General features: G+C 51.7%; 1 protein-coding gene across 2 annotated transcripts in view; it reads right to left on the bottom strand.

Moving 5' to 3' along the window:
• Fbln2 (fibulin 2) overlaps window positions 1–15610 on the bottom strand; it is a 70110-nt gene that overhangs the window by 33575 nt on the left and 20925 nt on the right. For both annotated transcript variants that reach the window (XM_063237957.1, XM_063237956.1), the window contains exon 2: window positions 11316–12608. In XM_063237957.1, coding sequence (XP_063094027.1) covers window positions 11316–12594 — 1279 coding nt within the window. In that variant the 5' untranslated portion in view covers window positions 12595–12608. The remainder of the gene's footprint in view (window positions 1–11315; window positions 12609–15610) is intronic.

Raw genomic sequence — 15610 nt, 5'->3', positions numbered from 1 at the left:
GATTCCTCAGAAAATTAAATCAGAAATTTCACTTGACCTGGCTGTTCCCCTTCTAGGAATCTTCCCCCGAGTTAAAGACAACACATTACAGTGGTTGGTGCACCCACATATTTACAGCAGCAAAAGTCGTAACAGCTAAATCTTGGAAGAGGTCTGTATGTCCATCAATAGATGGGTAAAAAAAAAATGCATTTATACACCATGGAGTCCAATTCTGCCATTAAGATACACTTGAGAACTTGTAGGAGAATGGCTGCATCCTGCCACCGTAATGTGGAGGGAAATAAATCATAGATGCACAAGCTGAAATATCTATCGCATATAAGAAAATCAAATCATACGGCAGCCCACTCGGGACTCCTTCTGTCTCTCTCTCAGACAGAAGCTTTCTTTCTCTCAACAAATGTATTCTGCTCTTAACCTGCATTGTTCCTAAAATTCATTCTTTGATTTTAGAGAACACGAACTTGTACCAGATATCTAGCACGTTGGGAGTTTCATTCCCCTATATCATTCGAGGTCTTCCACCGAGATCACTGGATGGAGATATAGGCAACTCAGTGCCAAAGCCCCTTACTCCTCTGGAATGCATTCTTAGGCCCTGGGAGATGTTCAACCCTTCCATGTTGAAAAAGACTCGTTGGATATTTCTCTGCACGTGTGCACGGCCTTTCCACCCCCTAGAGCCAAAATGGAATGCAGAGGGAAGTATTAATTACGATGCTATTTTACGTCTAGAGATATACTCTAAAAAGAGGGAAAATGGTCAAAATTATCTTATATTCAAACTTTTTTAACATTAAAAAATAATTATTTATGCTCTAAGTAAAATTACAATCTTTATGAGACTGACCTCATTCATAGGTCTCTTTCTCTCCACAACTTAAAGCAAACTAAGCTAGAACTAGGAAAAATTTTAGATGACTCATAAGTACATCATCTTTAGAGGGTTTATTCAAACCTATAAACTAGACTGAAAAGATGTAATATTAATCTTAAACGTCTCGTGCGAGACAAACAGTATTACAAACTGTTATTTCCTTTGGAGGTGCATATCATATTGTTAATTTTAAATGACCAGAAGATTGACAGCCAGGGGAACTATCATTTCCCACTGGTACACCAGCAGTTCCCACCCAAGACCCCAAGTGGCCTAACAGCGAGACAGGAGATTGGAGCAGGAGACATTTTCAAGTGTATACTCTTGAAGGTCTAAGAAGGGCAAAAACCAAGCCTTCTAGATATTTTAGATTGTCAGCTATTTTTCAGGAGAAAGATGAAAACCCCTCTGACTTCTTAGATCGTTTGCTGGATATATTAATAAAACATACTTCCCTTGATCCTGATTCCATAGAAGGACAAATTATTCTTATAGAGAAGTGTATTACCCCGTCAGCCTCAGATATTGGAAAAAGTTACAAAAGATAGCCTTCGCTCCAGCTAGTTCACTTGATACTTTAGTAAAAACTGCCTCCTTAGTATTCTATAATCAGGACTGGGAGAAAGTCAAAGAGAGAAAACAAGAGACAAAAAGCAGCTGCTCTTGCTGCAGCCCTAAAAGAAACAGACCGTAAGTCTGACTCTTGGGGCTCCAAGAACTCAAGGACTAGATCCAGGGACGAAACTCCTGTAAAAACCCAGGCCACCTTAAGAGGGACCACCTTAAGAGATCCCTCAAGCCACACTCTGAATGTAAAGGCTGCCACTGAAAACAAAACTGCACTGGGAGGCGGAGACCCCAGAACTCAAATTTGTGTCCCAGGTATACAGCAGGACTAACCGGCCTTGAGCACTCATCTCCTCCCTCTGGCCAGATGGTCATCTCTGCCTGTCGTCTCTGGAGAGGAGACCTAAGTAATCATGATGAGAGATAAAAAGCAGCGAATTGCTGGACATTGGCACGTCTCTGACTTTCTCAACTCTGGTCTTCCTGCAGGCCTTGCACCTCACTAACAGTCATCAAAATATATGCTGCTTAAACCGTAACTGGGATAACGTTCTCTTCCTTTTGCCTAAAAGCCCAATTCCAGTCCCGGAGGGATTTTACCCTGTCTAAATGCTGTAATTTATATACCCAGGATGCCAACCATTCAAAATAAGGCTGAGACTGATTTTTTCAAATACAGTACATACAGTTGTTCATACATAAAAACTTAAGAGTTTTTTATTGCTCAAAATAATAATCTGGTTCTTCATATGTCATAAAAAGTAGAGATAATTATAACTAGTTATAGAGATTTATGACAAAATGTCAGACTCCATCAATAAAGGAACCTAAGAGCCAATCGGTTTCAACTGCTATCCCTTAGAAACAGTTTATAAACTTACCTGGCAACTCTAATGCTCATGCTTTGATTATGCATGCCTTTGTATACATACTCTGATTATACATGCTTTGATTGAAGTTTGTTCTTGTCTAAACACAAGGCATCATACAGATGAAACCAATAACATACGCCACATTCCTTTTAGATTCCTTTCACTAGGATCCACCAGCTCTTGTCCAGAGAAAAGGCTATCTGATGCATATTGAGGCCTTAACTAACTACATTCAGTGGGCCTTACATTACACCACAGCTAGTCTCTCTCTCCTAAATAAAAAGAAAATTAAAAAATAAGTGAAATTAATAAAACCAAATTGGATGGCATTAGACATTCTAATAGCAGTACAGGAGGTTACTTACGCAATTATAAAAATTAAATGTGTGTACATTCCTGATCCTTCTATTAATATCTTAATAGCTGTTCAATATATTAGACAACAAATCAGTGACATGTCAGACTCTAAAATTTCCTTATCCTCCTTATAGAAAGCCATTACTAGATTCTCTTGGTAGAAATTTTTGTTAACTGTACTCATAGTTACCCTAATAATTCTATCATTTGGCACAGGCGCATTTAATTGTTTCTTTGCCTTTGTCTCTTCCAAACTTAAAGCTGTGCAACTGCCCAAGATGAAAATGCCTGGTGTCTCTCGAGGACCTTTAGATAGACCCTCTGCAGACCACCCCTGACTACTGATCAAAAACTACAACCCCAGTCTGAAAAAGCCAGGTAGGTCATCACCATTACTCCCTCACAGCAATTTGGGTTACTTCTTCAGAGAGGGCAATGTTACAGATTAATGAGTTAGATAGAAATGTTATAAGCAGTCAGACAGAGCTAGGACCTCAAAGGAGCCAAGCAAAAGACCAGATACTTTGCAACCTTGGAGGAGACAGACACCTCTGCTGTGGGCCGGATCTCCAGAAAAAAGTGACACAAATGTAACCACACTCTATGGATAAACATCAGGGATTGATACTCTAAATATGTATGTATCATCTTAAGGAAGCCAGCAGTCACCAACCAACCCTTACAGGAAGAGTCATTTAATTAATTTTACTTGAGCAATTAATCTTATTGGTTGACCACAGTTCTGTCCCACCTCATGCCAGCCTGCCTTGCGAGTTCCCAGTTTTCCCCCACTATGTACCCATCTCACCTCGTGGTTTTGCTCTATAAAAGTGCCTAGAAAAGATGAAGCCAGGGGCTGGGGATTTAGCTCAGCGGCATAAGCACCTGCCTTCCAAGCAGGCGGTCGTGAGTTCAATCCCTGGTACCGATAAAAATGAAAAAGACAAAAAAGAAAAGATGAAGCCTTTGGCAACCCACTCTGGACCTCTTCTGTCGTTCTCTCAGACAAAAGCATTTTTTTCTCTCAATAAATATACTCCGCTCTTAAAAAAATTTTTTAAAAAGCCAAATTATAAATAAAGAGCAAGACATCAAGACATAGGAAGTAGAGAAACAGAGCTTTTTCATAGGGGAAGGGGATTGAGATGGAGAGGGATAAGGAGGGGAGGGGATGAAAAAGGAATCAAGATCAGCATTACGCAGCGTTACACAGACCAGCGTTACACAAGGAATGTGAGCAATATGCACTGCAAACATGGACTGATAAAAAATTGTTTTAACTTTTATAAAGTTCAATAAGAAAACTTACATGACTACTTAATAAACACCTGCCTTCACAGGCACACACGTGTGTGAGTTGAAGTACTGCCACCAGCCATCACTACGTTCTATCAGTGTGTCATGTTGCACGGGCGTGTGTGAAGTCTGACCCACAGGAGTCCCCATTCAATGGGAGCAAGAAGCGGGGTCAGCGCTGTGCCTTGCTGTCCCATTCATCACTCCTCTACATAGTCAGTGTTTGAGCACCGTGCAGCACACCACGAAAAATGCCACTAAAAACCACTTAATGCTAAAAATATATGGCCTCATGTGGCCAACTCCCCTGTTGTCCAGGGCTAGCTGTCCTGTGTACTAGATTTAAAGTTCACAGGATATGTGTAGGCAGTGCACAAATACATGGGCTTGTGCATTCTTGAAGTTTGGCACTCAAGGAGGCCCTTGGAAACAACTCCCTGCAGATACTGAGGACCAAGGACGTGTTCGTGGGTACTTAAGTTCCCATATGCACACATATATATGTGTGTGCGTCTCAAACAAGGGAGACACTGGACAATAACGGGGTTGGGACTGTTTGCTGAGCGCCTCCCGTCCAACTAGCTGTCTGCTGTGGGCCAGGTGCCAGGGGGTATCTGGGGGTGTCAGGTGCTGAGATCACAGAGCCCCAGTTCCTGGAAAGGGCTCCATGCAGGCCCCAGTGCCCGGCTTCCAGCTGCTCTAGGAAGTTGACAGAGGCAGTGGAACGAGCCTCACCTTCCTGCAATTCTGTAAATTCCCCTTCACTAAGAAACTATTTCTGTGCAAACTGAAGTGGGATGGATTTCTGCTTGTCGGCAGAGTGTTTGTAAGTATTATTTATGGATGAATCTTATGACCTAATTCTGTGTACCATTCATTTATTCTACTTTAATGTAATTCCCAGGTCATTGTGCATGCAGTTTAATAAGAGCTACTTAACTAGGATTTAATTGTGAGAGAGATGTAAACACTGTTTTTAGTGTGTGGTACTAAGGATTAAACCCCAGGCTTCTCACATGTTGGCAAGAGCTGTGCCATGAAGCTACAACTTCGGATCACCACACTTTTAACATACGACAAGTAGTGACTTATTTAAACAATAAAGATACTAACATCACATTAGGAAACTGGACATGTTGTTTTCTTCTAATGGTGGAGAGGGAGCAGGGATTATTGCCGCCTAGGCTGGCTTCTTACACAGGCCCAGGAAGCAGTGCCTCCAAAATGCTGCCTGGAGAAGGGGCAGCAGGTATGCTGGGCACATTTGCCAAGTGTGGCTCTCCTGTGCTGGTAGTGGTCTGAAGACTGTGAGTCTGGGAGTACGGGGTTCCCAAAAAGGAGCCATGGGCCAGAGTGGGGCTCTTCCTAAGCCGGACTCCCAGTGACGCCACCTGGCACCTTCCCTCCATACTTGGGCCTGTGTCCAGACCTGTACCCTACACCTTGACCAGGCACTGACCTAAAATAAATCTATTCCCTTGCAGGCTGCAAGACAAGCAGCCACTGAGAAGTGGTCACAATGGCCAGAGGTGCTTGGGAGAGACCAGGGTAGCAAGCTCCACACCCATATCCCTAGGGTCAGTATATTCACTGCTGATAGGCCACAAGCTGGTCTAGAATGCCAGGAGCCCCACTCAGAGCCCTGCTGTGTGCCCCATGGCTAAGTGACCTCAGGCAAGACCTCTAGCTTCTCTACATCCCTACACCAAGGACCATGTGGTGATGCACAAGGAATTGTTAGCCCTGATCACGCCACCACACTGGCATGAACAGCCCTTGCACAGGAGCCTGGGCTGCCCTTCCAGGAAATGTGGTCACACCTACGCCCGGGAGGTAGCACAATAGCTGGTCCCTTGTCCCTTGCCAGCTGCACTAGCCATGATACCCCACACAGCCCAGAGCCACCCACTCCTGCTCAGCCTGCTCTTCCCTGCCCAGGGAGGCTGTCCTGGGGGACAGCACAGCTGTCTCTCTACCTAAGGCCACAGCCACAGATTCAGCTCTTGCCATGCCTGAGCAAGGAACACCAGGCTGGAGGTCAGGACTCCTAAGTCTCCTGGTTCCTCATCCAGTCCTGGCCCTCTGAAGAGTCCCAGTCATCTAATGAAATAATCAGGGCAGGAGAAGTGGAGATGTGCGCTCTTCAGGCCTATGTTGTAATGGCAAGTCTGTGTCCATTACACACTTTGCTGGCACCTTGAAATATCAACTAATTGCCAATATGCACAAATTGGGAGCTTGTGCGTGCAATTCCAGATCCCAGAGTTCTTTTGGGAAATCCAAAGTTATAGGTCACACTAGCCATCCACAGCCCTCAGGCGATCATCAGAGCTGGGCAGCTGCTGCCCCTGGGTTCAAGGCACCTGTCTCTGGCACCCATTGGTCCTGATTCTTCCTGTGAACCTCTCTACTGCCCTGGCTGCCCTAAGCTCTTGAGCCTGTTCCTGCATCCCTGCCCTGCCCTTCCTGACACAGGCCAGAGACTGTCCCTGGGCCTCAGTCCCAACTGTGAAACGGGCAGAATGGTGGCTACTGCGCCCTTCTGGAGGGGTCAAAAGGAACATCACGAGGCTTCATGGACCAACACTCATACGCCTTGCACCCCAGGCTGGCCCTGTGCAGTGACACAGAGGCCAGCGGAATGCAGACACGGAAGGGGACAGCACTCCTGCCTGGCCCACTGGGTGCTGGCTCAGGCCTTTGCTGATCTGCTGGCAGAGGCTGGAGGGAGCACAGAACACAAGGAGGGCCCACTGGGAATAACTTGTGGTGCAGCTGCAGGACAAACGGGGGCGGAGGCAGGAAGCAAAGACAGCACCTCCCACATAGCCTCAGAGGGCTTGGTCCTTGGCTCTTTAGACAGCTTCTGACCCACAGAAAAGACACACATTTGTTCATTTAAACAAAAACACAAACCCAGCCCTAGTGATGCTCCTCTGGCAGAGAAAGGCAGAGGCCTTGTGGCCCTGGGTGCTGCTCTGGGTTGGATCCAGTCTCACCCACAGGCCAGCAATCCTGAGATTATCACCAGCATTTTAGGAGGCCTGAAACTGAGGCTCAGCAAGGGTGCATCACTTGCCTGGGGCACACAGCTGGGGAGGCAGAGGAGAGAATTCACCCACTGAGAGCCAGGCTGTGAGTTGGCCCAAGCTACCTTTCCCAGCATGGACACAGGGGTAGAAGTCCCAGCAAAGCACTAACCCAAGCAGCACTGACATCAGCCAGAGGGAAACTCCCTGAAGACTCTCAGTGCTGCAGGACATGAGAGCCAGAGACCACTGGAGGATGGCCCAGCCTAGGCAATGCTGGCAAACAAACGTGCTGAAAACAGAAGTCGCAGCTCGGAGCTAGGGTTTCTCAGATCCTCCAAGGCCCGGGACACAGGAAGCCAAGGAAACCAGGCCTGGCCCAGCCTCAGCAGTGCCCCCAGGCACCAGCTGTGAGCAGAGTCCTACTGTGTGACAGGCCCAATCGGTGGGCATGTGCTTCTTTCAACAGAGAACACAGCTGGTGCAAGCCCTCTTACCCAAGAAGCTGTGAGGACCAGGGCAATTAAGCCATGTGCCCAGTGGTCACACAGTGAGCCAGGGAACAGGTCAGCATCCATCCTGGGGTGTCTGTTCAGGAGCCAGGCAAGAAACACAACATTAGGGCCCCAACAGATCTGGGTTCAGAGTTGGGCCCACACACACTTGGGCTGTGGGACTCCTGTTTCTGCCCTTACAGAAAGGGATTCTTCCTGTTTTGGGGACCCTGTCTCCCTGTGTAGCCCAGGCTGGCCTTGAACTCTCAGTAATCCTCTTGCCTCAGCCTCCCAGCTGCTGGGATTACAGGTATGCACTGCCACACTTGGCAAAGGAAGGGGTTCTGTGGGTGTCAGCCTTTCATCACTGGAACAAAACACCTGAAAAAAATCAATTTAAAGTAAGAAGCATTTGGAAGACTTAGTCTGTGATCTCCTTGGTATCATCGCCAGCCCACTTGCTTGGCAGCTGGGTCCTGATCATTTGCTCAGGACAACCATCATAGAATTCTGCCCAGTGGTGACCCTGACAGCCCACTGTATGGAGGGGACAAATGTCATCCAGGGGCAGGGGCTTTTCTGCAGTGCTTTCAGCGTTCAGTGGCACAGCAAGCCTTTTTCCCACCTCATCCCCAGGCCCCGATGGTGTCTAATAGGCCGCATTCCCACCAACATGGCTACCACATTCCCAGCCCCACCAGGACCAGCTCTCCCTTCTGAGGACCCACCTCAGTCACAGTATGAATGCTCTACTGTCACAGTACAAATGGTCATGGTAACACAGAGTGGCCGGCAACCACTGCAGCAGCACACAGTGAACATCTGTGACTGTCCCCAAGCTAGTGGCTCTACTTCACATTCTGCCTCACTTGGGTAACTTATGAATGGGCTCCCAGTTGGTCCTCAATAAAGCTGCAGCCCCAAGTGCTCAGCATCCCCTGAAGTAACAGGGATTGGAGGTGATATCTAAGTGACTGCCACCAAGAGGTAGGTCCTGGAAGATGCCCTGGACCCTGCCTGAGCGTTCTGGATTCCCCAGGCACCTCCCTCATAGCAGCTGGGAGGCTCTGAGATCCAAATCCTACTTCCCCCCAGGATTCTCCCACAGGTTCCCAGACCTGCCCACCTCCTCACAGAAAATGGTGTAACATCTGCACAGAATCTATGGACATCCTCCATCCCACTAGCGGGCTCACTGGGCGCCCGCCTCATTCCCCAGCAGGATCATAGCTCCAATGCCACACCTGTCTGACTGCGGGGGGTCTTGATCTCACCTGCCAGACTTTGAGCTCCCCGAGAGCAGGTTCTGTGTCTGCATCTGCCCAGCACAAATGCAGCCTGAGCACTCAGAAATGACACAGAGAATAGATGCCAGAGGAACCTGGTGCCACCACTTTGCTCCCACGTGCCCACAGGCAAGTGGCCTGAGCTCTGTGAAGTTCTCTTTCCACTCCCAGAAATCAATCAGGGCTGCTGTAGGGGTGGAAGGGCTTACTCACCACCGTTCTCACAACAGTGCCTGGCACAAGTCACAGTGCTATGTGGTGTTTCTCAGCCTCCAGGGCATCCCAGCAGCCCGAGATCCCTGCCCTGGAGAATCTGGGAACTGGAGACCTCAGGAATGGGTCCCCTCCTGCTTTACTTTCCTGTCACACAGAGGTTGTGAGGTGCCAGGTCCAGGTGGGGGGCCACCTCCAGGACCTCCTAAGGGCCGCCTAGCCTACCCCAAAGGTCTCTCTATGGTAGAGGTGGGAGCTGCCAGCTCAAAAGGAAAAGCTGTGCTCTCCAAACCCCCAAGTGACAACACACATCAGGCTCCCTCTCCCTGCCCAGGGAGTAGGGCATGCGGCTTCCATTAGGCCACATCTGGAAGTGCTGGCCCCACCAGGCAGCCCAGATCCCTGGCACAGCTCCACTCCTACAAGAGACCCCCAATCCAAGTCAGGGCCTGGGGCGATGGCTGGAAACCGCCTTTCCCAGGCCCCAGGCTGCCATGGCAACACAGGGGGTCGTTTCCGGCCTGTTGCAGCCTCTTTCAGGGTTTGCCCTGGTACCACTGCCCCAGCTTCTCTATCCAGGGTCTCATCATGACTGGAGACACCCCACCCCCAGCTCTCCTCTATAATAGTAGCCAGGCCCAAATGCCACTTCTCTATCCAGAAGTTCCATCAGGTAGCCAGATCCACACGCATGACGCCTCCTGTCACCCACCCTCACAGATCAGTGTCCTCCACCCCCATCAGACCCCAGGGGCAGGGAAGCTGAGTCTGCAGGGCTCCCTGCATGACTTGGCCCAGATAGGGTGCTCCCTAAACGTCTCTGAAGAACAGATGGTGGATAATAATTGCTCACACTTCCAATTACTCAGCTCCACACCAAGCACCCGGCATGCACTAGCTCATTTAATCCTCAAAACAGGGGCTTCACTGCAGCTGACAGATGGAGAAACTGAGGCACAAGGCAGCCAGCCGCCTGCGTACTCACGTGGTGGAGGCATGATGGGTGAATACCAGGCAGTGGAAACAGACAGAAGGGTGAAGGATGTTTATCTGGCTCCCGTCCCCCACCACCACCTTGCATTCTATTCTCTGTACACTGAGAGCTGCAGCTGGGTCAGGATCCTCTCTAAGACAGCCCTGGCCCAGTGAGGGGCCTTCATCCCCAAGACAGCCCAGGGGAAAGAAAAAAGTGAACCTGGGCCCTGAGAGTAAGCAGCCCCCAGGATCAAGCAGCCCAGTGTTCCAGATGACCCTGGCAGCAGGAGGCCGCAGTGCAAAGGCAGGAGCTAGGCCTGCTTCCCAACCAGCTGCACCCCTTTAGGCACACAGCACACATGCACCTCATCAGGGCTCCCTGCAGGCCCCTGCAGCTCTGGGCTGGGGCTGGGGAGCAGCTGGAACTTGGAACAGGAGAGGGGGGACCTGTAACCCAGCACCAGGCTGGGATTCCACAAATTGCCCCTCTTGCTGCAATGCATGGGTACAGGCTGCACACAGTCCACACCCAGCAGTGTCCAAGCAGGCTCAGAGAGCAGCCAAGGCCACATGGCTCGGGCAGCAGGACACAGCAGTGGGACACTAGAGAAAGCCCAGAGATCCTGCTTCCCTCTCCTCCCACACGGCCCCAGCCAGGGGACCCACACCCTCTCGGGACACCCCATCTTCCCAGGCCCTGCTCGCTGCTGAGCTGCTGGACATCTAAGCAGGGTTTGTAGAGGAAGTGACAGGAGACAGACCTCTGGAAACCAGACACCTCCCAGAGTGCCCTGAGAGGGAATGGGAAGAAAACAGAACTGTGGGGGGAGGGGCGAGACAGCTTCTAGGGGAGGTGCTGTCTGGGAAGTGTGGGCAGCAAGGGAACCTGGGTGAGGAGGGGTGACTAAGTGAAGAGGCAGCCTGAAAGATCCACTCCTCCAGCATTTATGGAGCATCAACTGTGTACACAGCACTCCTGGAGGCCCTGGGGCTCAGTGTGACAGACCGGGTTCCCTTCCAGTGCGGAGACCATACACTAACAGTAAACAAGCATCTATGGAAGTACATACCATCAAGTCAGCTAGGGCTCAGAGAAATCTAAACAGGGTTAAGAAGAAAGATGGATGGCCAGGAAAGGAGACACTGGGAGGAAATTGGAGCAGAGAAAAGCCATCTGTAAGAAGTGCAGCAGATACAAAGGCCCTGGGGCCAGTGGGGCTATGCAGATCAGGCCAGGGGAGGAAGAAGGGGAGGAAGATCTACACAGCCCTGTGTGACCTGCTGAAATGCTCACAGCCAAGACGGTGACCTGCACCTGTAAAGGAAGCAGGAAAAAATCTTCTTACCTTCAGGGCTGCCCCTGGGGACAGAATGGACAGAGTTGGGGTCTTCGTCCTCTGCCCGAGAATGGGCTGGAGCCAGCCGGTGCTTGGGTACTTCCTGGGTGGGCAGGACCTGGGCTTCCTTGTGCAGGGGCATGACCAGGATAGGTTGGGTGCTGGGTTTGACAGGACCTTCAAGAGGGCTCAACGTAGCCCAGGATGGGACACCACGGGCTGGGCTTGACCCAGGCAGGGGCGCAGGGCCCTCCTGCCCAGAGCTGCGTGGGGTGGCCTGTGCATCCGGGATGAGGTTCTCCTCAGGCCTTGCCTTGGCTTCTGCGCCCTTCTCCTGAACAACGAGGCTGGGCCTGGCGGGGGCCATGGTAGGCAGATCACCCAGCACCCTGGGGCCACCTGCTGCCAGTCGCTCAGTGGCCGCCGTTTGCTCTTCTTCCGGCCCCTCTCCTCCCTCCTCCTGCTCCTCTTCAATGTCCTCTGTCACTCTCCTAGCTTTGGCCTGCACAGGAGCTGGCGGACCCAAGGCAGCAGCCGCTGTGGGCCGGGGGAGGGCTGCTGGCCAGGGAGTTGCCTGCATGGTGGACCGTAGCTGGATCCCGCCTCCCAGGGCAGCTGGGGCACCCCCTGCCCCTGCCTGGGCCTCGCTCACCAGCGCTGACACGGTCTCCCCCTCAGCCACCTCCTGGTCATAACTGTAGGGATCTTCATAGTGTCGCTCAGGGTCCCCCTCCTCAGTGTCTGAGAAGTTCCCATGACAGCCAGGAAGGTGGTAGCAGATGAGTTCCCCACCTGCGTCAGGGCAGTGGCACGCCCGGCAGGCTGAAAGGTGGATGGTGTGGCCAGCAGGGTACTTCCGGCTGGAGTGGATGCAGCCCACCTGACCACACTGTGGGCAGCTGTCAGCCACCACCACGGTCTCAATGCAGTTGGGCGGCAGCTCAGGGCACAGCATGAACTGGCAGCTGATCTTGCCACCGCCTGGTGGGCAGGAGCACTCAGTGCTGCCAAAGTCCACAAGGTAGGACTGCCCAGCAGGCACACGGCCATCCACGAAGCCACCCTGCACACAGTCGTAGTACTGGTAGCCCTCACAGGCACAGCCATGCCTCACACAGGTGGCGCAGCATGCACCTGGCTCCAGCGCCTCCTCGATGCAGTTCTCCAGCAGTGGGCACTGGACACCCGTGCAGTCCTGCCATGGTCCTGCCATGCCCCGTCTCGGGCCTATCACCACAGCCAAGGTTACCACCAGCCAGAGTCCTGCGGGGTCCGAGAGCAGTGCCATGGTCCTGCAAGCTCCTGGAGATGGAAAGGAAGCCCATCAGCACTACGGCATGTGCCCAGGTCAGCATGTGCCCAGGTCAGCATGTGCCCAGGTCAGCATGTGCCCAGTATGTGCCCTTGCAACTCTGCACCATGGAGGGCAGACACACACACAGGCAGGTCACCAACACAGATGCTGCAGGGGTCCTAACATGACCACACATCTGATCACTCAAGGCCACCTGACTCCTCCTTGGTGGCAGACCCACACAGACTGTGCTATTTGAGACAGGAACTTGCAGTGTAGTTCAGGCTGGCCTTGAATTTACTACGTAACGCGGGCTGGCCTGGATCCTGCAGTGGTCTCCTGCCTCAGCCTCCTGATACTGGGCTTACTGGCAAACACCACCATGCCTGCCTCAGACCCTCTGGTTGACCCCAAAGCCCGCAGACACACACAGGGACAAACACACCCATCTGAACATTCCTAGGGCACTCAGGATCTCACCCAGCCCCGCAGTCCTCCCTGCAGCTGCACCCTCTCACCCACAGACACTCACAGCCCTTGCGGGATATGCCCACCTTGTCCCTCCCATGTCCCAGCACACACGATCACCAAAACAATCCCTTCCAAGACTCCTCAATTCCCAGCCCATGGCTGCTGGTCAGGAGATACGGTCAGGGGTGCTGGGCAGGAACCAGCCTTCCACCCTCCGATGACAGCCCTGGCTGGAGAAGTAGGGCTCAGGACCACAACCGTGGGACCCCTAGGGACTGCACGTTCTGCACCGGGGACACTACCGCCCCCCTCCCTCAGCACCACCAAAGACATGCTGGACAACTCACCGCCACTGACACCCTCAGTACAGCCCTGCTCACCCTGTCAGCTGTCCCTTCTTTCTGCCCCACCCTACATCCAGCACCTGCCCCAGCACCAGCCTTGCTCCCCTCTGCCCTGAAACATTCCAGCCCAACACCCCCGCACCTCCCTTCCCCTGGAGGCCAGGGTAGCCGGGAGCAGGTGGTCCTGCCTTATGAGGCCACACAGTGCACCCATATCTCCACTGTCTCAGGACCCGCCTCTGCCCAGCTCTCAGGGCCAGAGGAAGCTACCCCAGGCCAGCTCTCTACTGGACCCTCCAAGTGCTTCTTCCCCCAGGCCCTCATCATCCTCTACAAGCCATTCAAATGCCCCTTCTTATCCTCAACCCATCTTCCACGTCACCCTTAAAAAGTCACAGGTCCCACAGCCCACGGGTGACCAGGGGACCAGTCCCCACCCCAGGATCCTGAAATCACAGGCAAGGGCTGTCTCGGCATCCACCCCTGAGGCAGTACTAATGTCAGTAGTTCTCTTGCTAAAATCACCAATTTTTAAAAAAAGAAAACACAAGCAAGTGGTATATCTAGCTTTTTAAATGTGTCATATTAAAAAGCTTTTAAAGTAGCTTTTTAAAAACTTCAGGCACTGGGCATGGTGGTACACACCTGTAATACCAGCACTTGAGAGGCTGAGACAGGAAGATCCTTGTGAGTTTGAGACCAGCCTGAGCTACAAAGTGAATTCAAGGCCACCTAAACTGCATAGCGAGATACTGTCTCAAAAACAAAAGATTCAGGTAAGAGGGAAAAGTGAGAACAGTGCCATTGTGACTTCCAGAGGAAGCACCAGTGGACACTACCTCCCAGCTAGACCAGGCAGGCATGCAAGACAGAGCTCCAAGGATTGCAAAGGAGTGACAGCCAGTATCACCACCGGCAGCAGTAGCCAGGTAGCATCAGCATCAACCTAGGGCCGCCAGACACCAGGGTTTCTTAGCATTACTTGGCTGCCTTCCAAGGCTGATAATCCGGGGTGGGGGGCAGATAATCAGTGCACGTGCAAATCCGTACCAGGCACGAATCAGCACAGGGAAGAAATAAACAACGGAAGGAAGACAGGAAAGGACTGGGCACGGAAAGACCATGTCAGCCGGGCAGGCAGGAAGGCTTCTCCAAGGACAGGCGATGATAAGCTGAGACTGAAAGGTCCAGCTGGGGGCAGACTGTGTCGGTGTCGGGCCAGCACAAAGGGCCTACGGCAGGACAGGCAGAAGCCAGTGAGGAGTAGCTGGGACCACAGTGGCTGGAGCCGAATGAACCAGCACAATAGGGGTGATAGCAGATGGAGAGGCTCCTGGTGGAGGCAAGGGCCACCATACATGTCCAGGAGTCCAAAGATGGCTGAGGACTCCGTGCCCAGGAGGGTGCAGGTGGTAGTGTGCAGGGCAGTAAACAATAGGCAGGCAGAGAGGACAAGTAAAGGGGAGGGTTAGATTTCTAACCCCCATCCTGTCCCACTAAGCCTGTCCCCTTGCTCTATTCACCTAGGTCTGTGGTCACCCCCACCCTGGCCACACTCAGGCAATGCCAGGCCTCAGGCTCCCTGCCATCCCCATCTCAGATCCAGGAAGAATACAGAACACCAGGTCTGAGCCTGATCGCAGTCTCTCATTTGCTGTGCATCCCTCGATAAGGCCCTGGCCCTCTCTGAGCCTTGGCTCGGCAACCACAAGGCAAGTCCCCATGCCTCAGATCATGGACAGGACCTCAGGGACACTTGTCTGGGACATGCTGCAGACAGCCCTCATATGGTGGATGCAGTCAGACAGAAATACAGGCTTCTGACTCCTTAGATACCCTGAAGTGTCATGACTCAACCTGCTTCCACCCAGAGCACTGAGTGGGAAAGGCAGAATGTACACCATTGCCACTCACGGGGATCAGCCTGCACACACCTGGATGGGCATGGTGGTGCATGCCTGTGACCCTCATACTCTGGGAGGCTGAGGCAGGAGGGTCACCAAGTTTGAGTCCTCCCTGAGCAACCTAGCAATTCACTATGACTCTACCTCAAAATAAAAAATAAAAAAGGATGGGCCAAAGTACCAATCAATCCTCAGTATCAAAAAAATTTTAAACATAAAAACAGTAACTATATCCCCAAGATAAGAGATAAACTATATAACACAGACAAATGGGTGCACAGAAATAGATGC

The sequence above is a fragment of the Cavia porcellus genome, unplaced genomic scaffold (assembly GCF_034190915.1).
Source record: "Cavia porcellus strain 051 isolate PalLab524CR breed Dunkin Hartley unplaced genomic scaffold, mCavPor4.1 scaffold_27, whole genome shotgun sequence".
Classification (NCBI taxonomy): Eukaryota; Metazoa; Chordata; class Mammalia; order Rodentia; family Caviidae; genus Cavia; species Cavia porcellus.
Note: the sequence above shows the minus strand (reverse complement) of the source record. Positions and strands in the feature narration are given on the sequence as shown.